Genomic DNA, 25,891 nt, shown 5'->3' on the forward strand with positions numbered 1-25,891 from the left:
GGCCCGAGGCTGCCTGGGATGGGTGCAGTGGCCTGCTATGAGGGTGGTAGGTGCTGTGTCCCCGGGGAGGTGCCTGGGGCTGGTTCACAGGGGTGCAGCCGGTCACGGAGAGAGGCAGGTGGAGGTTGATCCTCCAAGACCAGCACTCTGTGTACACTCAGTCTTCAACACCTTCCCCACCACCTCCCCATGCCCATCTCGAGAGCCAGCCCCTCCCTGCCTCATCACTGGGGGAGGGGCACTGTCTCTGGACCACGCTGGATGCATGCACCTACAACCATCTTCCGGGGCCCCCAACACACCTAACACGCAAACAAAGCCACAGCAGAGCCCACAGGAGTGTGTTGGGTAAGAGCCACATTTATTTCGTAATTGGACAGAGCCTCAAGTGCACACACAGTACAGGAGCCTAGGGCTAACACTCGGGTGTAAGACATCGGGACGGGCGTTGTGACGTCGGGACGGCAGCTATGACATGGGGTCTGGGGTGTGCCCACAGCAATCACGTATGTACAAGCCAGGGACGCGGCCTCTGAGCCACGGGGAAACCAGGGGACGGACTAACTACAGGAAGCACAGGCCCAGGGAGAAACGCGGGTCGCCACAGCTGCTGTCCATCTCGGGGACGCACGGCCCGGCACCGGGGGTAAGGGAGTGTGCCTTCTGTGGTCCCCACACGGGTGAGGCTGGCATAGGACCAGTGCAGCAGCACAGTAAACACCTGTGACATCAGCCCCACCAGGGCCCCAGGTGCTGGGGACTCCAGGGACCAGGTTGACAGGGAGGGCCACCTCATCACAGCCGTCCTGGGTGGGGGAGTTTGTGCCTGTGCAGCCGGTGAATGAAACATTGGCATCTTCCAAGCGATGACTCCCAGTGGGAGGCCTTGGACTTGGCACCCCTAGGCACTGGCCGTGTCCCATCAGAGCCCAAGTGCTGGTCGGCCTGGAGCCCGGCATCCCCATCTATCTGGAGCCGCAGTGGAAGGAGCTCCCCCTTTCTGGTGGAAGATGGCTGCCCCCAAACCAAAACAAGCCCCCAGACTCGGCAGTATAAAGCATTAAATGAAACCATCTGAGACAGATGGTTTTCCAGATCTGTCTCACCTTCCCCACTTAGCAGGAAGCAGCAGCCATGCTGGGCCTGGCTGTCTCCTGAGCACCGCACCCCATGAGCACCTCCACACCAGCCCTCCACCTCACAGATGTGGAAACCGACTCCTGGGGAGCTCAAGGAATGCAGCTAACGTGATCCCTAGGTGGTTTCTGGCAGAGCGAACTTTCAAGAAGCCAGGTGTCCTGACTCAGGCGGCCTCCTCTCACCATCAACTCTGAGTTTCTGGGTCCTGGCTCAGGCACTCCTCACTAGAGCAGGCCTGGAAGGAGGGAGTCGGTGGAGGCTGCAGTGTGGCTCTGGGTCCTAGCCAAGGCCAACACGGCACCTGGCTGAGAGGACACAGCCAGGCAGTCTCCATGGCAGTGGAGGCTTCTGAATTTAGGCAGCTCCCAGGCACCTCCGCTCAGCCCACCCATGCCGCGAGTTCTCTGCAGGTTGGCTGGCCTCAGACACCTGCGACCTGGGGGGCGCGCCCAGACCCTTTGGAGTCCGCAGCCTCAGGCTGGCTGACCTGAGTTGGCCGCGGCAGGGCCTGTGCCTCCTCTAGCCTGCCTGGGGCCCGTGGGGCTCCCACTCATCTCAGACCAGTATGTCCTGCCCTGCCTCTCCTTCCTGCCTCCAGGCAGCCCTGGATGCTGGAGCAGGTGCTTCTGCAAGAAGCTGCTCTGCATTCTCTCCTCTCTGCGTCTTAGCCCACTGCCTCCAGAGGACACCCATGGGGAGCACAGGCCACCTGGCTTCCGAATTTTATTCTGGGATGTGAATCCTCACCTGGGAGATTTCCAAAGAAAGCTGCTGTGTCCTGTGTCCTGCCTTCCCTGACGTGGCTTCCCGAGCCCTGATTCTCCCTCACAGAAACCCCCATCAGCCCCTGGGAAAGCCTCCCAGGCAGGGGATGAGGGTGGCGGTGGCCACACCGCACCTGAGCCCAGGTACGAAAAGGCGAGCCCACAGTCCCAGCTCCCAAACAGGCTGGCCCAGGCAGGCAACCACAGAGACCGCAGCCAGCATGGGCCCTGGCCTGCCCTGCACGCCACTCTCGGAGATGGAACTTCAGGGGCCCAAACAACCTTCCCAAAGGAAAACCTCATGCCAGAGCCTTCCCATGTGGTGTAGAAGCCCCACGCTCCCCCACTCCTGAGCCGCTGTCTCTCCCCCAGGCATGGGATTGGGGTCTCTGAGGCTCATGTCAACATCACATGGGACAGCCTGGGAGAGTAGGGGCCTCAGAACCAGTGGGGTGCTGCATCTCCCCCACTCCAGGAGGCAGGATCTGATGAAAGTGCTGGGCCCTAGGTCTGGAGCACCAGACCCGACGTAACTGCTCCCACAGGCCATGGCGGGAGAGGGGCTCTGTTGCTTGGCTACTGTCTTTCCTTGAGCTAAAAAGAGACCAAATCGACCTGTGGGTGTGGGTGGGGAGGGCCCTAAAATCTCCCTAGGCCTCTGGACATGACTCCTATGACCAGACTCTCAGCTTGGGGCTGACCCCTGTCCTGTCCTGGGTGGCCCTCGGACATTGGTGTCTGCAGAGGGGGTGAAATGGGACAAGAACAAAGGGACACCGCAGATGCAGAAGGAAGAGCTCCTTGAAGACAATAACCACCGAGCCAGCCACCCTGCATTGCCGACCGACCAGGATACCCCCACCCCGTGGGATTTTCTCAATGGGACTCACAGAAACTCTCTGCCCTGGGAACAAAGAGAGGAAAGTCTTTGCAAGAAACCTGCTAATGGCAGAATTTCTTCCCAGAAGCTACCTTGAGCTCACTCCATTTCTCGCTGCAGCTGAAGAGGCTGTGCCACAGCCCTCGACACCTAGACCGTCGCCCTGAATTCCGACCTTCCCTGACTTCCTGGTCTCACCCTGCCCTGATGGTCCGGAGACAGCACACAGCCCCATAGTCTGCACACTGGCGGGTGATCCCGACCCCGCTCCCTCCCGGTCCCCGCCCAGGACAGATCACAGCCTGGGTGCCGTCTGCCTCATCTCAGAGCCAGAGCCGAGTGTCACCCCTCACCCTTTCCTGGGGGAAGCTGCTGGAACTCTTCTTAGAGTCACATCTCAGATGGCCGCCCAGAAGAGATGTGCGTTCTACCTCCCACCAGAGGAACTCACACCACCCTCCATGCTGCACAGACTTCAGGCACCAAAGACACCCCCCCACCCTCCCACACATACACCCAGGACCCATGTGGCTATGGAGAAGCCTGGGGCCCAGGCAATGCACCCGTGTGCTAGCCCCAAGGTGCCCCACTGGTCCAGACAGCTCCTCACTGTGGCCTTCCAAAGTGGCTGTCCCTGCCCTGCCTGTCCCTAGCAGGCTTGGGAGACACACGTGGGAACAAACGGGGTGGAGGTTGTTGGGGGTTCCATCTGAATATTACAGGGCTATGTGGAGGCATTAGAAATAAATACTTATAAATAGAACAAGTCTTATAGTTAATTTCCGAGTTGACTGTTTCAATGTCACTAACTAACGTATATTAATTATAAGTCTGTCTATGCTTAAAAAAATATTAGAACGGCAGCAAGAACCCCCGTAACCTGCGCCCTTGGCCCCCCCAGCCTCTCCCAGCTTGTTCCACCAGAGCACATTCTGCAAGAACTGACACGCGCAGCCTCTGCTGGGAGCACAGCTGGTCGTGTGGCACAGGTCCCCGGGCCTGGAAAGGGCGTCCCCTGGGGGGTCGACCCGGTCGTGGGCTGTCTGGCAGGAGAGGAGCTGGGCGGCAGGTGACAGGACAGACGAGGATGAGGGTGGGGATGGGCTGGGCCTGCCGGCTGTCACGGGAGGGCTCAGGTTCAGACCCGCATCTGGGCAGACCTCCTTCTGGAGAGCTTGGACCTGCAGAAGAGTTGGGAGAGGCGGCGTGGTCAGGCCAGGAACACCTGCAGGACATATCCACCGTGCCCTGCACAGGCAGGCAGCCGTGAGGGGCAGCCACAGACCCCATGTCCCCGCTGGTTCCCTCACCACCTGGAGAAGGGACTGAATCTCTGCTTCTGGTGTGTAGGACTCAGCCCACCCATCCCCTCCTGCACCCCGCTTTTCACATCCCTGCTGTGGGAGGGACCGGCTCCTTCCGCAGCCTGCCCAAGGGCACACGGTTTCTCCATGCCAAGGCCACAGGGTTAGGATGTAATTTTGAAAGTATGGCCTGGGATTTATCACTCCACAAGAAGCCACGACTCAGAGGAAGCATTAACAGCCCTAAGGGCGTCCCCAGCCCACACAAGTGAGGGCAGGCCACACCGCCTTCCCCGGCCACACTGCTTCCCCAGGCAGCCTTGTGGGCAGGACCCCTGGCAGAGCAACCGCACCCTGTGGCTGGCCCTACTGAATGGTCCCCGCCAGGAGGGGATTGAGGGCAGGACCCCTGGGAGAGCAGTCTTGTCCTAGGGCCCTACCAAATGGTCCTGGCCAGGAGCCGGTTGAGGGCAGGACCCCCATGGCAGCAACCTCGCCCTGCAGGCGGCCCTACCGTATGGTCCCGGCCAGGAGGGGGTTGAAGGCGTACAGCCAGTCATGCATGTCCTTGTCGCTGGCAGCCTGCAGCAGGATGCCGCGGTGTTCCGTGCACACTGCGAATGTGTTGGGTGTCTGCAGAGGGAGGCTGCTGGTGAGGAGGTGCCAGGCCCCATGGTCAGCACACCACCCTCCTGCTCCCCAGGGCCCAGGCAGGCAGGGGAGGGGCACCGCCAGGAAAGTCCCAGGGAGGGGACACGGAGGGGACACAGAGGGGAAGGCTGACCCAGCCAGGGCTGTGACTGCCTTCTGAACGCATCTGCGGCCAGTGGTCCCAGGACACCCTCACCACTGCTCTGCATCCCCACGGGACGTGCCTGCCCCTCATGGCCCCTGCTCCCTGGGACCCTGGCTGGGCTGCTGGTCCAGATGTGGGTTCACACCACCCACTCCCACCACAGGGAATCAAAAAACCATCTCGTAGACACTGGGGCCGCCTCCAGATGGCTCAGAGAAACTTCTCCTCCAGCCAGCCTGAAGGAGTCCAGGCTCCTGAACTTGTCCAGGGCCATTCCAGCTGGAGGGGCTGGGCAGAGTGGGGGCAGGAGGGCTCCTCTGAGCCGTGTGGCTCTCCCATTCCTGCAGGGCTGGTGCCACCCACCTTGGGTGACTCCGGAGGAGGGGACATGGCTGTGGCCATCACACAGGAGAATACTAATGCTTGCCCTGACCAGAGCCCATCCCCACTCGCTGTCACCAGGAATATGCGCCCCATGGACAGGCAGAGAGGCCTGGGGCAAGGACAGAGGATCCCTGAGGCTGAGTCCCTGAGCCTGGCCTCCGTGGAACAGGACAGAGTCTGGGGTGAGCAGATGGGCCTCCTGCTCTGACGCAGGGCTGCAGAGGACGGTGGCTCAGCTCCTGCCCTGCTGGGGTTCGTGGTGCCGAGCCTGAGCCGGGCCCAGCCGCACCTTGAGCATAGCCTGCTGGTCCTCGCTGTACTCCACCTGGGCAGTGGCCAGGTTCAGCACGAACCGCTCCACGGTGTCCTTGTCGCTGTTGTACATGTAGGCATAGGGGCGCCGCACCACCACGAAGCGCCTGGCCCAGCCCGACGTGTGCGGCTCCAAGAAGTGCAGGTACCCCTTCTTGGAGACGATCGGGCTGAGGGCAGAGAGAGCTGCTCGCTGGGGCCCTCGGTGGGGGCAGTGACTGACTCAGGCCCTCACCATCCACCACCCAGAGCTGGGATGCAGCAGTGCCACCCACCTCCCCAGCCAGAAAGTGGGTCGAGGCATCGAAGGGCACCTGGCGGAACCCCGACCCAGCAGGCTGGAGACCAGACCACCAAGCCAGCTCTGGGCCTCAGTTTCCCCACCATAAAATGGAAAAACTTAAAGAAATAAGATAAAGTTGCTGCAAGGCTGTCACACTGTGCCAAGTGACCACGAGTTCCCCACCTGGGCCTTGGCTCTGACCCCACCCACTCCCCTGTGCTCTGTGCTGGTTCCCAGCCTAGGCATGTGGGTCACAGGGCCCTGCCTGACCTCCCATGTGGGTCCTGCCTGACCTCCCACATGCAGCTGCCCCTCCATGTGGGTCGGGGCAGCCTGCCTGAACCTCCAGTATGGGCGTCAGGCAACCTGTCTGTCTCCCCAAGTATGAGGGTCCCTGTGCCCCCAGTATGGGGATCAGGGTGGCCTGCCTGTCCCCTGTCAGCACAGAGCTGGTGGTGGTACTTTCCAGGGAGGCCCCACACACCTGACTCGGATCTCCTGGATGTCAGGGACCAGCAGGCGCTGGGGCTCCTTGTCTGTCTCTGTTGCCCGGGCAGGGGAAGGGAGCTTCTTGGAGTCGGCCTCTGGCAGCAGCTCAGGCTCTGGGCTGGCTGGCCGGGAGCAGGGCTGCGGGGTCCTGGGAAGCAGAGGGAAGTGCTGCACACTGCAGGCCTCCCTGGGCCCGGGGCCGTCTTCCCCCAGGCTTCACCCGCCTCAGAGCTGCAGTAGGGCACCTTCGCAGGGTCTCTCCAGCTGTGCCCACAGTGGGAGCTCCCGGGGCCCGTCCACCAGGACAACCAAGCTTGTGCCCGATTCCAGGAAGTGCTGGGCTTGGTGGGGAGAGTCCCCCAGGAACCTCGGGGCCCAGCCAGGCAGCCTGTGCCCCACTCCACGCCCTTCTCCCAGTGGCTCTCCTGCCCCCACCTCCACTCTGTGAAAGCAAGTCCAGCATCTCTTTATCTCCACAACTAGACTGAAGGTGACATGAGGTTCTAAGGAGCTACTGGAACAGAGGGTGCCGCTGGCCTCCCGCATGGGCCCCCCACATGGGCCAGGCCCCACGCGACTCAACCTGGTGGTCAAGGAGGCCTGCAGAAGACAAGGCCAGCTGATGCCACCGTCTTTCTTTTTTAAATGAAAATCTGGAACCCTTAAGGCACTTTAAAGCAAGAGTGAAAAGCATCTGCCTGCTTATGAATCATATATAAGGGGTTCACACGGGGTCTCTTCCAAATGCGGACCTGCAGGGACCAGGTGTTCCCTCCGCAATACTGACCCTAATGGCTCTCACGACCTCTTTTGTAACCTTTTCTTTTTCCATTATTTTATAAGCACTGTCTCAGGAAAGGGGAGCTTTAGCTTGTTTTCCACCCATCTCTGGTCTTCTTCAGGGAAGAGAACACGCACACACTAGGATGGAGCTGGCGGGGCACAGGCGCCCTCTGAGAGGGCCGCGGACTCCACTCCTCCAGGCCCTTCCCTCAGCCTGTGGCCACCCCAAGACACTCGGCCGTTGGGGTCCCCTGTTCTGTGCTCTCTGTGCCCGAGTCATGGCCATGGTCATGGGTCAGCCGTGGTGCCGGAAGCCACTCCGGGAGCCTGGAGCTCACTCACCTCAGGTCAGTGGCACCGTACCGCCCTTCAACCAGAGAGGGGCAAGTGGAGGAGGGGGTGAGAGTGGCCGCCCCTAGAGGGGACATCGACGGGTCCCGGAGCAGGGTGACAGACATCTCGGAGAGCTGCGGAGGAGAGAAGGCCTTTTTCAGGGGACACAGGGAAGGGGGGTCTCCGGCCTCTGTGGGAGCTGCTCCCTGTGCCTGCGCTTACCCCACACCTGCTGCTTAGGGCACCCCACCCCTCCTACCAGCAGCCTTGGCTCAAAATTGGCCAGCTCAAGACCCCTGGCCCCCTCCAGCCCCTGTGGCCCCTGGCCAGCCCCTCCCATCACTTCAGGCTCTGGCCTGACCCAGGCAGCCACCCTGCCAACGCCTCGAGGAGTGGGCTGGGTAAGCTCTGCCCTGCTGCCTCCTGCCCGTGCCAGCGTGAGGTGGCACTGGGTGGTGCCATGGTGGCAAGGAAGGCCATGGGCCAGAGCTGGAGCTCCATGCATAATGCAGCACAGTGGCAGCTTCCCAGGCTACAGGAGTGGGGTCGGTCCCAGGAGGAGGAGGGACAGCCAAGTGGGAGCTTGACTGGGCCAGAGGCCACAGGGTGATGGCCAGACAGGGTGGGGCCCAGGAAGACAGCAGAAGCCTGCAAGCGCATGGGTGCGTCCCAGGCCACAGGACCCACCCGGCCCCTCACTCACGTCCCCACCTCCCATGGACTCCAGGCCGACCCAGGGAAACCAGCCACTCAGGTATGAGATGTCCCTCTGCACTGAGACGTGTTCCTAGGAAACTCTTAACTGCCTTTTCCCACTCGGAATGGGAGTTTTCCTCAGGGACCACTGCCTACGGGAGCCCGAGCCCTGCGGGGCAGCCTGGTACAGCCCCTCTGCACCCACCTTGCTCTCGCTGGCACTGACGCAGACGTGGCTGTGTGTGTACTCTCTGTTGAATGTGTGCATGAGCAGGCGCAAGCACTGTGGACAGAGCACATGCATGGTCAGGGGCCAGGCCTCCCGGGACCCTGCTCAGACAGCCTTGCAGGCTCTTCTACCCACCCCTCCCCAGACACAGGTGGGTTCCAAGGCCAGAGCACAGCGGGTCAAGGTGGGCAGCACCTCCACCCCACCCAGGTCCTCGGGTGAGCCCAGGAAGTCTCCCAGGGTCAGGCTCCGGCTCAGGGCCTGGTGTGAGGGCCAGAGGCAGTGCTGCCTCCAGTGCGGGAGGCCTTCCCAGAGGCCCGTTCAGCCGCCAAAAGAGCCACTTGTGGGTGGAAGTGGTGAGCTCCCCATCAGCACAGGTATTCAAGAGGGAGTGAATCATTGCTTGGGAAGGGAGGCTGCAAAAGGCACCCAACTTTCAGTGCAGGTGGGGTGCAGTCAGTGGGCAAGGGGACCCTAGGGACCCCTCAAGCTCCTAGCACCTGGTGGTGCTAACCAGAGCAGCCATGGGTAAGGCTGGGTTGCTGGAGTTGCCCAGAAATGACTCAGGGCCCTTGAGGGCCTGGGGCTAGGGCTGTACTGCCCACCAGCTGGACCCACCTTGACGGCCAGCTCCCGCTGCCTCTCGTTGGGAGCCTCCAGGGGTGATGGGTGGCCCTCAGCCGAGAGCGGGGAGGAGGCGCTGGAGGAGCCGTGGGACTCAGAGTCCTCGCTGAAGGCCGGGGACAGTGCCTCTGGGACAGGCCGCTGGGCGGTCTCCAGCTTCTCCCGCAGGAGCAGGTAGTGCCTGGTCTTCTCCACCTTCAGACAGGACACAAGGCCTTACCTGCTGCACCTCAGGGGTGACCTCCAGAGCTGGGCTCAGCCTCAGCAGCAGCATGACCCTCTGGGCAGACCCCGGAGAGCCCACCCTCCCCTGGGCTAAGACTGAAGACTGATGGCCCTCAGCTGTGAAATGAGGGAACAGACCTTGGCGCCCCGGGGCTGACAGCACTCAGCCCCCACCCCAGCCCTGCCACCTTCATGGCCAGCAAGCAAGCTGCTCCCTCTTGGACACATGCATCTCACGCACCAGGTTCTGGGGCAGGGCTGTGCTGCCTTGCAGTGCTGGAGGCCTCAGGAGAGGGCCGAGAGGTGGGCACAGCCCTGGCCTCACGCATCTCACATGTCACGAGTCACGTGTCACACACACACTCGGCCCGAGGCAGTGCCTAGATGCTGCATGTTGGTTTCCCCGATCAAAGCCGCAGAGGGCAGCCGGGCCCCGCGACTTTCCTTCAGGGTCCCTTTCTGGCCTCTGTCTATACGCCTGATAGTCTTCCTCGGCTAACTCCAGAGCATGCCTCTGTGCTACACTGGCCATGTTTCTGTCATGCGCCACGCAGCCCTGCAGTGCACACTGGAGCATCACATGCTTCTCCTGCAGGTGGCTGTGACTCCTGACCGGCTGTGCTGCCCCCCAGTGGGCACCAGGCACTGGGCCCTCTCCAGCTTTTGCTCTGCAGACAAAGCCAGCCGTGCGGGCCTCATCCTCTGAGGCTGCCTCACCTCCTGCAGGAGGCTCAGCTTCTCTAGCTCCCACTGGTGGTCCAGAATGAGACTGTCGCTCCGGGGCCTCCAGCCTGCCAGGTTCTCCTCGCCCCGGACATAGGCCACAGATGTGTCCAGGACTCGTCGGCGCCGGCGCTGCATCCCTGCATGGGGGACGCGGACATTCCACCCCTACCTGACAGGTGGCTGCTCCTCCCACCCACCCTAGAGGTCCGCCCATCTGTGAAGCTGTCTCCCCTCTGGGGTAGAGATGGGCTTCCCCTTGTCCTTGGTCCACCCTGGGGCCCAAAGAGCCATGTAGGCCTCCTCCATAGGAAGTTATCCAGCCCGGCGTCCCATGGCCATCTCAGCTGTGCCCTGGGAACCCAAGGAAGCCAGCAGGCCTGACTCTCCTCCCTCGTTCTCCTCCCATCTCAGAACAACTCCAGAAGCCACAAGGTGAGTGCTTGGGTTCTGTGAGGGATCCCCCTGCAAATGGCAGCTTCGCTGTGGTCACCCCAAGTGGGCAGAGGTTGAGCAGGCCAGGAACCCACCCAGTGAGAGCAGGGCAGACACCTACCTGGGCTGCCCGCGTCAGCCACGTGGCACAGGCTGAGCTCGTACACACCAGTCACACGGTTACTGTGGGGAGTAGAAGGAGTGACATGCAGTCACCAGGCCCCGCAATGGGGACACACAGCCAGCCTGGCTGCTGACTTGCCCCACTATCAAACGCACATTCAGCCTGGCTGGGGTGGTGGGGTGTTGAGGTCCCTGAGCTACAGCCCCTGTTCAGAGTCCTCATCCCAGACTCCCTCCGGCCCCCAGAGAAAAGATGCATTGGCTGGTCTTGCTCAGGTGCCCATGGGGCTGTGACCTGAGGCCAGGCCCCCACAGCAGCCTCCACTTTGTCCCAGCCCAAGGGAGGCACAGGCAGCATGAGCACAGCATCTGGTATCTCCAGTCCCTCCAGGGCGTCGAGAGCCCCTCAGGCCCTATACCCCACAGAGCAGCCCCACTGTGCCCAGGACAGATTCTGAGAGCACCTCGGCCACCCTCCCACGGACAGGTCGGTGGCATCCCACAATTACTGAGTGACCTCCAGAATGACCACAGCCAGCCCTCAAGGACACTGGATCCTGACCCCCAAGCTCTTTCCTCCCAGCTGTGCCCAGTGTGAACCTGGACACCAGGTCCATGTGGCAGACCACAGGGAGACCCACTGAAGGTGGACACAGGTGCCCGGTAGCCTCGGCAGCCTTGCTGTCAGGGCCCTGACATTCCGGCTCATTCTCCCCCACCCCCAAGAATGCAGGAATGTATTCAGCATGCAAGCACAGCTGGTCCTGGTGTTTGGTGTCTGGCTCCCCAAGGTGCTGACAGCTTCCAAGAAGAGCCACCCAGCAGGTCCTGTGGGAAGCTGTGTCCAGAGCCCCCTTTCAGCCACCGCCCACTTATCCAGCTCCTCCTTCAGTGCCTTGTGGGCAGTCCCATGGCACAGGTTCCTGTGGTCCTCAGGGAAGAAGGTCACCGGCAGGGGGGTGGGGGCACGGTGTGGCCCCAGCATCACCCACAGGAGGCCCCAGGTGGGCACCCTGGGCCTGCCCTTTCTCCCGTTCCCTGCAGGCTGGCCCTCAAGTCCCTCATAGTGGTGTCCGTGTCCCCTGCAGGAACCATGGCCTTCACAGTCTTCATCTAGGGTGAGCGGGAGGGGACAGAGCACAGGGAGCCAGCCAGGAGTGTGGCTGGGCCTCGCACACGGTGAGCTGCCGGGTGGCCCAAGGACCGCTGCCAGGCAGAGCCCTGTCTGGCCCGCACCGAGAGCAGGGTGGGAGTCCATGTGGTCCTCACCCCTGGACGCTTACCTCTCCGAGGCCCGAAGGCTCCCACTGCCAAAAAGGTTGCGGATGGAGCGCGAGGCTGGCAGCTTGGCGTCACGGGAATAGAAGACCATGCAGAAGTCCTTGGTGACAACGGCCGGCTGGGTGCAGTTCTCCATCTGAGATAGGCGGGAGCAGGGCTCAGGCACAAGGACACCCCAAGTGCCCAGGTGCCCTTCCAGCCTTCTCCTGGAGGCACAATGCCCAGGATTGACGGGCAGCCCCAGGGCCTTCCCAGGGCCTCAGGTGTGGCCTGGACGCAGGCAGGAGAAAGTCTCTGCTCCTGCCCTTGAGAAAACCCCACTGGGGACAGGCAGCCCCAGCTCTGTCCACCCCTGGGCTGCCTGAGGGACTGGTCTCCACGTGTGGGGACCCCGAGGGTCCCAGACACAGGCTCACTGCTCGGGCCTCAGCTGCCTCACCATAAAATTGGGGTGACCCCTCCCCGACCCTGGAATGACTGTGAGGATCAAACCAGGTCTTGTTTGAATGTGTGCATTTTAACTCAAACACCACAGAAAATGACTTCCTGGTGGACGACACGCTAACTGCTGAACAGCTGGCCCCTTTGTCTTCCTGAAGTGGGGGCAGCTACTGTGCACGGCTGAAGAGTCCCAAGCACTCGCTGGGAAGAGCTCTGCCAGCGCCTCCTCACGGCAACCTCACCACCATCCGGTGAGATGGTCACACCATCCCCATGTGAAGCCGGAATAATTTGGCTATAACTAAGGAGAGGGGATGTGCTTGCAGAGGCCCCCGCCCACTGCTCCCCACCCTCCCTCTCCCTCACTACTATGACCAGCAAGAAACGCCCACACTTCCAGTCACCTCTTGCACTTGGAAGGGAGGCCACAACCCAGGTCTGGCCACGGCCTATGTACTGCAGACTCTGGGGGTGCTGTGGGGATGGAACACTTCTGTTTTTGTGCTGCCCGGAACGCAGACACAATGTCTGGTGGTGCTGCAGCCATCTTGCATCCCAAGGACAACACCCACACACTAAGTTTAGTAGAGTGAGTTAACTGCCATTAAAAGCACATGGAGGATGGGTACGGTGGCTCACGCCTGTAATCCCAGCACTTTGGGAGGCCGAGGTGGGTGGATCACCTGAGGCCAGGAGTTTGAGAACAGCCTGGCCAACATGGCAAAACCCCGTCTCTACTAAAAGTTCAAAAATTAGCCGGGCGTGGTGGCAGGCACCTGTAATCTCAGCTACTTGGGGAGGCTGAGGCAGGAGAATCACTTGAACCTGGGAAGCGGAGGTTGCAGTGAGACTGCGCCATTGCACTCCAGCCTGGGCGACAAGAGTGAGACTATGTCTCAAAAAAAAAAAAAAAAACAGCACATGGATTTATGGATTTATGTATTCAAACTTGTAGTCCAGTTTTTGTGTTTTTTAAAAAAAAGGCACACGAATTTAACCCAGGGACTTGAGAACTAGAGAAGTCATCTGGGTCATGTGGGGTTGTCCAGAGCTTACAAGAACCTCAAGCTTCAGGGGCTGAGTGGTTTTGGTGAAGTGCCGTGGCATAGGTGCCTTGCCTCGATATAAGCGGAGAGTGTCATGTAGATTTTCTCTCGATAAGGGGTGACCCGGTTCAGCAGGAGAGAGTTGTGCATGGAGCTGTCCCACGCAGCCTCAAATTGGTAAAAGGTCCTGAAAGGAAGCAGAGACAAAGTAGAAGTTGATGGCGTGGGGGCTGCTCTCAGCCAGGCCGGGGACATGCAGACAGACAGAGCGACAGACAAGGGGCAGCCGCAAGGGAGCGGCTGGGGGCACAGGCTGGAAGCCCGGGCGGCGGTGCCAGGAAGGACGGGTCCCTCCTTACTCAGGACCCAGAGAGTGGGGTCTTTTGGACGCCCCGATGGGGGTGAGCCCAGCATTTTCCCAGCTCCACCACAAATGGTGCCCCAGCTGTCACGCTGAGGCTGGAAGGAGAGGAGGCAGCAGGGAATGAGAACAAGAAGGGCAGAGAGGGAAGGGAGGAGGGAGGCAGGACAGGGAGCTGGGATGTGGGGAACACAGGGAAGGGAGAGGGGAGGGCAGGAGGAGAGGACTCGGGCAGGGAGGAGAGGAAGGACAGTGGCAGGGAGGGAGAGGGCAGAGCCTGCGAGGGCCCACCCTAGCCTCAGTCTGAGTAAGGAGGCGCCACCATCTCTCCCTGGACCTGAAGGGGACCTGCCCGGGTTTGCCAAAAACCTCCATGGTCCATCTCCTCTGACAATGGACTCACCCTTGGTCCATCGGGAAGAGGAAGGCCCCGGGGGGGAGGATGCTTGGCATGGAGGCAGGGTGGCTGCTGCAAGGCCGTGTGCAAAAGCATCTCTGTTAGCACACAGGAGACAGCGGCGGCCTCACTGTGTCCCTAATCTCCAACCTGGAGTTATGATGAGCACAGCCTGAGCCAGCCACCCACAAACCCTGTCCCAGGGTGGCTCAGGGCCAATCCCAGGGGCCTGGGATTTTACATCCCTATGGGGTCGAACCACGTTCCGCAAACACCTTGGGTGCCCTCTGCTCCGGAACAGGGTTTTCTGTTACGTGAGAGTTCCTGTTTTCAGCCCTCTGGATGGCAGAGTGACTGAACTACTTCCTCAGGCCTGGTGCTCACAGGGAGGACTGGTCATACCCAAGGTGGACAATTTGCCTGAATCCAGAATGTGGCCACTCTGCAGGCCCTGAGCAGCATGTTCAGCTTGCCCACCCCGCCATCCACCCAGCCTCACCCAGCTCCCCTCCAAGCATCCTCACAAGGACACAGTTCAGAGACAACAACACACACAGCTGGGTGGCCTCGCAGGCTCCAAGGCGGCCGGGCCCCTCCCGAGACCGCGGTGGAGCACAGGTGGCACCAGGCTGCCCTGTCTACTGCACACATGGTCTGGGACGCAGGGCATGGGTCTCACAAGTTGGGGGTGTGGAATGAAGCAGAAGGACCAGGGAGGGCTGCTGTCGGACACATGTCACCAAGGAGCAATCCTGGGAGAGTGAGGACAGCGGGTGGTCAGAGAAAGGGCGTAGAAGCAGGCAGACGCCGAGGAGAAAGGAACTCGGAAGAGCAGAAGAGGACAGACCAAGCAAGGGCGGAAGAGAAAAGTGAGCTGTACCTAGTGTCATTTCCCAATGAAACGCTAAAGGTGGAGGCAGCCAGGACACACACGTACACATACAGAAGAAATGGAGATGTCAGAACAAGCACCGGCACAAGGCCCAGGGCAGAAAACTGAGGAGCTCAGCAGGTGCACGCCGGATCTCACGGCCCCCAGGCTCTCACTGCACACAGGGCTGGGGTGCAAGCCCCATGTGGAGCCCCTGGCCCTGGCCCTGCAGATACCCCCTTCCCTGGGGTCTGCAGTGAGAGCCTTGTGTCTGTCCTCAGTTGGGCCAGGTGGATGCCCAGGAGCCAGGACAAAGGCCTGGAGGGATTTGCTCCTCTCCTGGAACACTGCGGATCCTGTGGAGGGTCAGGCCTGCAGGCCAGGGCTGGAGCCACTGCAGCCTGGCCTGGAACAAGTGCCTCAGACTGCTGGAATGCCACAGAGCCACTTCACAGCTGCGTGGCCTCAGGATGTCACCAACAGCTCTGTGCCCCATTTCCTTGTAAGTACCATGGGGCAGTAATTGCCCCTACCTCAAGATGTCTTGCAGATTAAATGAGCTAATACTAGAGCGCGATGAGAACAGAGCCTGGAGCTGGTACACATCAGCACTACTATCTGGTACACATCAGCATCACTATCTGGTACACATCAGCATCACTGTCTGGTACACGTTAGCATCCCTGTCTGGTACACGTCAGCACCGCTGTCTGGAACACGTCAGCACCGCGGTCTGGTACACGTCAGCACCACGGTCTGGTACACGTCATCACTATCTGGTACACGTCAGTGTAACTATCTGGCACATGTCACTATCTAGTACACTCTAGCATCCTCATTACTTCTATGCACTGGGTAAGACCCAGCCTGCAGGTCCCACCAGCCGTGTCTCTCCTGCTGAGCCCAAGCATTCGGTCCTGTGCTGGACCCTCTCTCTGTCTTCTGCCTCCAAAGTCCCTAAAGGGCCTCAGCTTGCTTCTCTTCCCCTTCCTTCTCTTCCATCTCTGTGTGTGCAGACACAGCCCACCTGCCCCTCACCCCTGGGCCCCAGGATCAGAACCAGCAGGTCTTTCCCAGGATCAGCACCTACTCCTTTCTGTGCACCCTTCAGAAAGCACCAGGTCCTCCCAGCCCAGGCACTCCTCATTCATCAGGAACCACGTCCCTGCCCCATCCTGGGGCTCCTTGGCCCCTGAGTGGGACACAGCAAAGGAACGAGCCCAGTGAGGCAGGCAGGACCCCAAGACTCAGCCAGGGGCTGCTCCTTAGGAGCAAGTGGACTCTGCTGGAGCCAGGCCTGGGGCTGTAAGTAGAACATGAACCCACTTCCACATGAGGACCACAACAGCCCCCTTGGGGGTCCTAGGAGAGAATTTCTCAGTTCAGGTAGTATGTGGCTTTGCCCTGCTCAGAACTCAGTGGACTAAAATCTCTCTGAGAACCTGACTGTGGTGGATTCTCACCTGTGAGCTGGGGAGAGAATGGTGGGAGGGGGCCTTATAGGACTGTGTGCACAGCAGGGATGGGCCCTTTCCAGACCACTGTCCCCTCCCCCAGGTGCCAAGATGGCTAGCCGGACCAGGGTCTGATATGGGCACAGCCATGGTGCTGCTCCTGGGTCATTTCCAAACTGCTGGTCAGCCCCAGAGGCCTCCCACTCTGCCCCATTTAGGGGAGCTGCACCCTAAATGCTTCTCAACCAGCCCTTGGCCCACATCCTGCCTGGCTCCACCTGCTCACGGGCAGCAGACCTTGGAAGCTCGGGCCAGGAGGGTCCCTGGCAACACTCCTTAGTCCCCCTATGCCCCTCAAGTCTCTACAAACGGAGGACAGGTCTTACCCAGATCCCAAGTGAGATTAGAGGGGACAACAGCTGGTGGATCGGGGAGAAGCAGGCTGGCAGAGTAGCAGCTCACCCACACAGGACCCACATGGGACCCACATTGCTAGCTGGGGCCCACCAGGCTTGCAGGGCACAGCATGGGAACCACTGACGGGTGCCCCGTGATCATACAGCAGGAAACCAAGACCCAGGGAGGCTGAGAGGTGGCCAAGATCACTCTGCCATGGCAAAAACTGGAGGATGTGGGCGGGGAGGGCCTTGGAGACCACTCCAGGACCCCCACTCCAGGAGCAGGCACGAGGTTGCTCCAGGCCGTCCCCTGAAGCCCCCCTCACTCTATCCCACGTGACAGCTGCCAAACGCTCAGAATCATCACAAGAGGAAACATGCAGCCTGGATGTGGAGGCCCAGGTTCTCCAGGGAGGTGATCTAACAGGCTGAGGCCACAGATGGCAGCCAGGGCTGACCCTCCTCGCCCAAAGGGAACATGATCCCAGCACGAGACTTGATCCGACGTGAACACACAGCTAAGAGCAGGGGATTGTGCTTGAACCCTGACCTCAGGCATACGGTTCACAGGATCTGGACATGACACAACGCAGTCATGTGGCACCATCCACCAAGCAGCCCAAGAAGGGAGCAGAGAACATAGGCAGCCCATCTGTCTCTGGGATGAAAGCTGGATGCAGCATTCGCACAGGGCCCAGCCAACTGGAGGAGGCTGGGCCAGGCACCCCTGAGGGCCGCAGCATGAGCCTGCTCTGTAGCCTCTCCACCTCCAGCCTGTGTCCTGGTCAGTACTGGCCCCACCCTCCAAGCCCCCTGAGGGCAGCTGCAGGCTCCCTCCCAGCCTGACCGAGCCCTGCCCCTGGGCTCTATCCTGTGGGGAAATGTACATCTGGGAAGGCTGACATTGCCCTTAAAAGCTTGAAACCTGGCCTGGGGGCAAATCTGCAGTAGCTCCACACAGACACAGGAGAGATTTTAGAGCTAGGCTAGTGAGAAGGAGGTGGGTGGAGTCAGGAAGGTGCCTGGAGGAGGGCCCATTGCAGCTGGATTTCAAAGCCCACCAAGGACTTAGACATAGGGGCTGGGATGGTGGGCATGCCAGATGCCAGGCACGGACTAAACAGAGGTAGGGAGCGGGTGGGGGCGCAGCTGGAGAGAGCTGCATCCTATCCCCACAGGCTTGAGGAATGCATGGACTTTGAGCAACATCGGATGTGGCTCTGGCCCGGGCTCTACCAGCAGCGCTGGGCTGTAGCCGCTGACACAGCCAGAGCTAGCACCCTGACCGCGTGCCACCCCTGAAGTCGTGCCAGCTGGGAGACAACCAGCATGTCACTGCTCCCCACCACCTCCACCAGACAGCATGGCCCTGGAGGTCGCTGTCCTCAGAGAAGGAGAATCCTAGACCAGATCTGGCCTCAGAGGCAGTGCAGGTCAGGGGCTCGGCCCTGACCGGGAGCTGCCTTTTCCACTCTCCCCTCCACCTCTGCTCATGGGCTCCTTTTGTGCCCCCAGCTCAGGCAAGCTCACTCTTTCCTGGTGAGCCCTCCCCACTGGGAAGACCCCCACAGTCCCCCTTGCCCTGGCTGACACTGTCGCTGGACTCTGGCTCCAGAACCAGGGACAGCAGTCCCCATCACTGCTGTGCCACAGGGCCAGGACACAGCCTGCTTGGTTAGTGTCTGCTATGGGGATTGGGGGGTAAGGGATGAAGGAAGGAGGGGAGGAGGGGATGAGGGAATAAGGGAATGAGGGGAGGAGGGGATGAGGAAGGAGGGGAGGAGGAGAGGAGGGAATGACGGATGAGGGGATAACAGATGAGGGCAGGAGGCTTGAGGGGAGGAGGGATGAGGGATAAGGGGAGGAGGGGAGGAGACTAGGAGAGGAGGGGATGAGGGGATGAGGGGAGGAAGGAATAAGGGGAGGAGGGAATGAGGGGAGGAGGGGATGAGGGATGGGGGAGGAGGGAAGGAGGAAGAGGTGAGGAGGGATGAGGGGAGGGGAGGAGGCGAAGAGGAAGAGGGGAGGAGGGGAGGAAGAAGGGGGAGGAGGGGAGGAGAGAATGAGGGGAGGGGAGGAGGCGAGGAGGAAGAGGGGAGGAGGGGATGAGGGATTGGGGAGGAGGAGAGGAGAGAGGAGGGGAGGAGAGGATGAGGGGAGGAGAGAATGAGGGGTGGAGGGGATGAGGCGTGAGGGGAGGAGGGGATGAGGCATGAGGGGAAGAGGGGATGAAGCATGAGGGGAGGAGGGATGAAGGGAGAAGGGGATCAGGGGAGGAGAGAATGAGGGGAGGAGGGGATGAGGAAATGAGGGAGTGAAGGAGTGAGGGAGTGAGGGGAGGAAAAAATGAAGGGAAGAGGGGTGGAGGGAATGAAGGGAGACATGAATTGGGGGTAAGGGGAGGAGAGGGTGAGGGAATTAGGGAATGCAGGGATGAGGGGGTGAGGGGAGGAAAGGGTGAGAGGAGGAGGAATTGAGAGAGTGAGGGAAGAGAGGGTAAAATGAGGGGATGAGGGAATGAGGGAGGGATGGGGGATGAGGGAGGGATGAGGGGATGAGGGAGGGATCAGGGATGGATGAGGGAAGGAGGGAGGGATGAGGAGATGAGGGAATGAGGGGAGGAGCTAATAAGGGGATGAGGAGTTCGGGGGTGAGGGAAGAGCGGGTGAAATGAGGGGATGAAGGAGGGATGAGGGGATGAAGGAGGGATAAGGGGATGAGGGATGAATGAGGGGATGAGGGAAAATGAGGGAGGGATGAGGGGATAAGGCGGAATATGGGAAGGATAAGGGGATGAGGGGATAAGGGATGAGGGGATGAGGGAGGGACGAGAGGATGAGGGGGAATGAGGAAAGGATAAGGGGATGATGGGGGATGAGGGAGGGATGAGGGTATGAGGAAGGGATAAGAGAGGGATGAGGGATGGATGAGGGAGGATGAGGGAGGGATGAGGGTATGAGGAAGGGATGAGGGAGGGATGAGGGGATGAGGGAAGGATGGGGAAGAGAGGGGATGAGGGAGGGATAAGGGGATGGGGAAGAGTAAGGGATGAGGAATGGATGAGGGAGAGATAAGGGTATGAGGAAGGGATGAGGGGGGAATGAGGGAGGGAAGAGGGGATGAGGGAGGGATGAGGGGATGAGGGAGGGATGAGGGAGAGATGAGGGGATGAGGGGGAATGAGGGAGGGATGAGGGGATGAGGGAGGGATGAGAGGGTGAATGAGCTTCCTGGCCAGGCTCTGACCCGCCTGGACAGACTTTTCCTGATTTTGCCTTTAGTCCCACAGGATGTGGCTCAAATGAGTGTCTTAGTCACACGTGAAAGATGAATGAGTGCATGGGTGAATGTTGCGGCCCCACCAATGGCACAGCAATGCCCAGAAAACAGCTCCTAAATTAGAGCCCAAGCTGATGGGGTCCCCAGACCCAGATCTTTCTGAGCATGGGGAAACTCCCAGAGGCAGGCCAGCTGACTCCAGGACCGGCTAGCACGATGTCGTCTCCTCCTCCTGCAAGCCTGCCAGACTCACTGCAGGGAGACGGAGGCCCCTGCTCAGGCCCTGCAGGGCTGTGCTCCCTCCTCAGCACAGCCACCATCACAGGGGTCCCTTGACAGGGTTTCTGCTGCATCCAGGTCCCCAGGGAGAGCTGGTGCGGCAGCCTTCGGAAAAGATCTGTTCATGGAAAGAGGTGTGTGTGCGCGTGCTCAAGGGACCATGCCAATGGGGACTCTGGCCCTGCCACCCCTGGGCAGAGTGTTCTCCTGGCCACAGTCCCTCTGCCACAGTTGTCAATCATCTGTCCTGACCCATGGCAACATGACCTGACAAGGATGTGGCCTCAGAAAGTGCTGGCCAAGCCCCACTGCCCTGGGGCTCTGTGCCAGGAGTGGCCTCACACCTCCCAACGACAGGGCTTAAAGTCCCAACATTGGTCTGAAAGGCCTTCTGCTGCTCAGTTTACTTCACAAACGCCACCCCACAGGATAACTGCCGTGACGCTGGCCACAGTCATGCAGAGACCCAGGAGCAGGCAGCCTTGATCTTCCATTCGGAACGGACTCGAGTTCTCACCAGTGCCTGGATTAGGGACTTGGAGGCCCTCCATCCCCAAGGTCTCGCCGACTCCCTGCCCCAGGCTGGCATGGGCAGGGGCCTCACTGCAGCCGGGGAAAAGGGAGCCTCCTGCTGGACAACCTGAGTCTGGGACTCTATGGTCTCTTCATGAATTCACCACCCACCACTTCCACAAAAGGATGCTCGGTGGCCACGGCCAGAAGAGCGTGGCTGGAGCCACTGTCCCTCCTCCTGGCCTGGCCAGGCGAGGGACTCACGAGAGGCTGTGGAATGTGCCGGAGCGTGAGGGTCTCCTGGGCTGGATCCTGTCTGCCCTTCCCCATTCCCTGTGCTCAAGGCTCTGCCTGCTACAGCCCGTTGCAGGGAGAGAGGAGCGGGGCTGGTCCTCACAGGGTGGTGCAGCCAAGGGCAGCGGGCCAGCCAGCAGCGTGCAGGACGCCGAGCCCATCCACAGGGCAGGGTGTGGTGCGGGGCGGGCAAGGCTGGGGCAGGAGGAGCAGGAGGCCAGCCAGTGTCTACTAGGGAGCAGGAAACTACAAAGCAGCCAAAATCAGGAGTGGGGGAAGAAGGGACTCAGCCAAGAGGACAGGGTGGGAAAGCAATAAAGAAATCAAACCAAGATTCCAAGAGAATAAAAAGAAAAAAGACGGGAGGAACAGGAAGACAGGTGAGCACGTGTGTGAGGAGTCCAGGAAGCTGGAAGTTAACTTCTCAGGGGCGTGGGGGGCGGTCAGGGGAGGAGCAGGGAGGAAAGAAGAGGCTGAAATGAAACCAAGGGTCACAGATGATACCTAGGTATGTCCGAATCAAGAAACTGCCTGCAAAACACAAACAATCACACGGTTAGTGAGGGCCGGGCAGCGCAGCGGGAGCGGGGTGGGGGACAGGCAGAGGGAAGCGGCCTGTGGCCACAGGCCCACTCTGAGCCGGGGAGGCTGCAAAGCGCGGGGCCTGGGAGCGGGCAGGAGGCAAGGCCGTGGCAAAGCGCATGGAAGGCCGAGGCTCCAGGCTGGAGCCAGAAGCCGGGGCTCCCGAGCCTCTGCATGTCAGGGAGAGAGGCCTTGGAGCAGCCCGGCCCATCATGGGGCTGAGGACGCCAGCACCATCCATAGCACAGGAAGGCCCACTGGCCTGGTCAGCCAAGCCACAGGACGGTGCCTGCCTGGGGATGCCAGCAGAGGACAGTCCCCAAGACTGCTCCAGGGCAGGGCTGGGGGTGGGAGCTGCCAGCACCGGCAGGAGCCAAGCGAGGGCCAAAGCCGCTTCAGGGAGGCCACGCCCACGCAATGCGCCTTCCTCCTTTCTCAGACCCAGGGCCTTGACCCCAGCACAGGGCTGCATCAACCCCAGAGGCACCCTGGGACTGGCCTCATGTCTCAGCCCTCAGGGTGTGGGGCCGAAGCCCCTTCAGTGACAGGTTCTCGGGCATCCAGGAACAGGGTGGCCTGAGGTCCAGCCATGAGCCGCTCCCTCCTATGTCACCCATGGCAACTGGTCTTCTGAGGAAGACCTCAGAAACTCAGCCCTCTGTGCAGAGAGATAGCAGGTGGGGTTGGCGGGCTGGAGCCCCTGCCCACCCCACCCCAGGAGCTGCCTGGGCTAAGGGAGGGTCAGAGGTCAGGAAAATAAGGTAATGAGATCATCTCCCAGGCTCCAAAGCACATCTCACATGGCAGACCTGCCCTTCTGGGCCCCACCCCCTACTCCAATTCCTGGTCCCCCGTGGCCCAGGCACAGCAGCCCACACTCTGCAGGCAGTGCCCGTGCTGGGGGCTCCAGGCCTTCTCCACACCTCACCAGGGAGCGTTTTCACGGCGGCAGGAGAAGCAAGGCACGAGGAAGCCCCAAGCCCCGGCCCATCTCACCTGGTCTGCCTCATCTCTCCCTCTCCCAGACGTGTTCCCCCCGTCATGGCACCACCTCCACATAGAACACCCCCCGAATTCTCCACCCTCCTGTGGACATGAGTGCAGGGCAAGTTCCCTCTGGAAGGCCACAGGCAGGGCTGGGACCAGAGTTGCATCCACCCTGCCCAGGTCTCTGCCCAACCCCCACCCCCTACTGTTCAGCACTGTGCCCACCCTGACTATCCAGCTGCCCCCTGCCCTGGCTGCCCCCGCAGTGCCCTCCTTACTGTAGTGCTAAGCCCCAATAGCCCACTTTCTGGGTGTTTCTGATGAAACCAAAGCTCTGTGTGGACCCAAGTCAGAAGAATAGGAGACGACGCCCCCTAGGACCCTCCTTCCTTATGAGCCTGACCCTCCTTGCAGGAAGGCCCTCAAAGACGTTTTCCTACAAACACAGCCATGGAGACACCCGCGGCTCCAGCTCTGAGGGTCTACTCTGGGCTTGTGCGTCGTGAGCCAGGTCGAGCCCCCAGGCAGCAGCCAGGACTGGACATTGGAGCCCCCACCTCACTTTCCCCAAGCCCCTGGAAGGCAGCGTCTGGGACGCAGGGGAGCCCGCAGGACGTCCCCACCCACCAGGGCTGCCCCTGGCAGTGCTGAGCCACCTGCCCAGGCCAACCGCAGGGGCTGCCTCCCTCTCCCATCCCCTAACTCCAGCAGACCCCGATAGGGCTGCCACAGACATCCCAGAGTGCCAAAACCCCAGCCTAAATGCGGTTGGGCTGGGACCGCCCAGACTGTGGGGTCTTGGCCGTGCAGTGTAGGAAGGAGCAGCCTGGTGATGAGGGGCCTGTGCCAAGCAGTGCCTGTGGGCGCCCACCCCAGCTGCTCCACCTCTAGCCCCAGGATGCCTGCCAGAGGCCACTGACTCATCCACAGCAGCATGGTCCTTGGACATACAGCCACTTGTCCCCGCACCACCCAACCACAAAACTCCCGAGGACAGAACTCAGCTCATCTTCCAACCCCTGTGCTGGCCCCTCTGCTTGGTGATGAACAAATGGGCATGGGATGCCTGAACCAGCGACGAGGTGCACAAACGAGGGGCTGGGGGTGCAGAGGCCACCAGCCCCTCACCGCACAGCTCCTGCAGGTGCCAGGAGGGAGGGCCGGGAGAGCGTTGAGTGGGTCACCTTGTGTGGCTGGACCCTGTGCCGGGTTGGCCGAGGGCCTGGCAAGCTGGGAACATGCCCTGGGCCCTGTCTCCAGAGAGTCTCGGACTCACCGGTCATCTTGGGCTGGGTGGATGTATCCGGAAGAGAGGATGTTGAGAGACAAGATGTTGGGGTCGATCAGGGACTCGTCGGTCTCTGGAGTGTTTCGGATGCGGCCTACAGAAAAGGCAACGGGCCACAGGTCACTTCCCAGGGGGCAGGTGGGACCCTGGGGCACTGCCTTGGGTGGGGGTCCTATCAGCAAGCCAGCTCCCCACATGGTCACTAGAGCATCTGTCAAAGGCGGTGCCAGGGGGAACAGGGAGGCCCTGCAGGGTCCTCAGCGACCCAGGTGCCATGTGCAGTTACTGCTCCACAGTCTTTCTTGTCTGTCTCTCAGCCACAATGAACACCCCCGTACACACACACTAACAAATGCAGGTGCTTAGCCTGGAAACCACAGGCCTTCCCGACTGCTGGAAAAGGAAGGCTAAGCAAGACACAGAGGAGGAATGTTCCTGCTTCTTCTTACACCTAAAAATAATGATAATAACAAGGAAAGGGAGGGAGGGAGGGAGGGAGGAAGGGAGGGAGGGAAAGGAGAGCAGAGGAGGGGAGGGATGGGAAGGGAGAGGAGAGAACACTATCTGTGCCATAAAACCTCTTCTTACAAGGGGCATTTCCAGGAGAGCCCGCTAAGTTGCATGCATTGGGGGTGTCTGCCTGTGTCTGTGAAAGAAACCAGAGCCGTTATCAGGCAGGAAAACTGTCTAGTGGCTTCACCTAGTAATTTCTTGGCCAGACAGTGACAGTTCTGCTCATTCAAAGGAGTAAACACACATGTACATTTTCTTTGTTGCGCCAGGAAGGAACGGCAGCCTTCCCTCTCCTCCGCCACGCATGGACAAGATAAAACCCAGGACACGCTAGGATTTTGTGTTGACAGGTGCACACTAGGCCTGCCCCATCCCATTGCTGGAACTCCGACCCGTGACTTTGCAGCACTTAGGTCCTGGGAAGAGGCAGGTGGATCCCAGCAAAGTGCCCTTCCCCACGCCAGGGCCCTCTGGGTCCATGCTGGGCAGCGCCCATGGCAGGGAAGAGGCTCAGCTGCAGGGATTGCTGCCTGGGCAGAGCCACTCTCAGCCCTCGGGGAGGGGAGCGCAGCGGCTCTCAGCCCTTGGGGCCTGCACTTAAGCAGTGTTCAGCCTGCTTTGAGTCTGACCAAGTACCTGGCCCATAAAACTGACACCCATGAGCCCGCTGGTCTGGACAGAGTGCCAGGGGTTGGGCTGGGGTCCTGACCCTCTGTTGTCTGCACCTTGACTCCCTCCCCTGCCTCAAAGGGCGCACCCACCCACTGCTCATGGACACCCGGGGTCTCTCCTCGACTTTCATCCCTTTCGCTGACCCTGTGCCCACAGTCCTGTCCAACTCACGGCTGGAAAGTCCCATGGCCCTCTTGGGAGGGATGCTGAGCTCGGAGAAGGCTGTGAACAGTGAGATTGGGTCCCAGGTGAGGAGCAGGAGAGAGGCTAGGTGCTCCCCAGAAAGTGACTTGGCTGCTCTGTGCCCTGTGTCCAATCACAGGGCTGCTCAGTCACGAAGCCCAGAGAGGCTGAGCCCAAACCCCTTAGCCTGAAGGGGAGCATTGGGGTTCATACCATATCTCCCCAAATCCCTTTAAATAGCATCCCTGATCCCCCCACCCCACATAAACAGACACTCCTGTTGGTCTTTTTAGAAAGGAGGTGGGGAGAAGGTGGATCTGAGCAGGCGGGTCCTGAGTGGTGACAGACCCAGGCCCGAATGATGCATCCTTTCAACCATGCAGATCCAGCTTCCCCTCTTCCTTCTCTCCTGTCTGCCTTGAGGGAAGTGAGACCAGGGCTCAGAATGTGAGGGCAGTGCTGCCTCGGGGATCGTTCCTCAACTACCATGTGGCCAGGTCCATAAATCAGCTGTGTATTTGCTTACGTTC

At 60.6% G+C, this 25,891-nt stretch overlaps 1 protein-coding gene across 4 annotated transcripts in view; it reads right to left on the reverse strand.

Annotated features, from left to right (window-relative positions):
• Positions 1-340: 340 nt before the first annotated feature.
• KIF1A (kinesin family member 1A) overlaps positions 341-25,891 on the reverse strand; it is a 117,335-nt gene continuing 91,784 nt past the window's right edge. For 2 of the 4 annotated variants that reach the window (XM_024243247.2, XM_054550129.1), the window contains 13 exons: positions 23,982-24,087; positions 21,641-21,667; positions 13,364-13,478; positions 11,807-11,940; positions 10,522-10,583; positions 9,960-10,105; positions 9,012-9,212; positions 8,370-8,447; positions 7,478-7,602; positions 6,348-6,500; positions 5,558-5,750; positions 4,603-4,721; positions 341-3,965 (listed from right to left, as the gene is read on the reverse strand). In XM_024243247.2, coding sequence (XP_024099015.1) covers positions 3,923-3,965; positions 4,603-4,721; positions 5,558-5,750; positions 6,348-6,500; positions 7,478-7,602; positions 8,370-8,447; positions 9,012-9,212; positions 9,960-10,105; positions 10,522-10,583; positions 11,807-11,940; positions 13,364-13,478; positions 21,641-21,667; positions 23,982-24,087 — 1,502 coding nt within the window. In that variant the 3' untranslated portion in view covers positions 341-3,922. The remainder of the gene's footprint in view (positions 3,966-4,602; positions 4,722-5,557; positions 5,751-6,347; positions 6,501-7,477; positions 7,603-8,369; positions 8,448-9,011; positions 9,213-9,959; positions 10,106-10,521; positions 10,584-11,806; positions 11,941-13,363; positions 13,479-21,640; positions 21,668-23,981; positions 24,088-25,891) is intronic. The other 2 variants (XM_024243249.2, XM_054550130.1) reach the window with 1 other exon arrangement.

The sequence above is a fragment of the Pongo abelii genome, chromosome 11 (assembly GCF_028885655.2).
Source record: "Pongo abelii isolate AG06213 chromosome 11, NHGRI_mPonAbe1-v2.0_pri, whole genome shotgun sequence".
NCBI lineage: Eukaryota > Metazoa > Chordata > Mammalia > Primates > Hominidae > Pongo > Pongo abelii.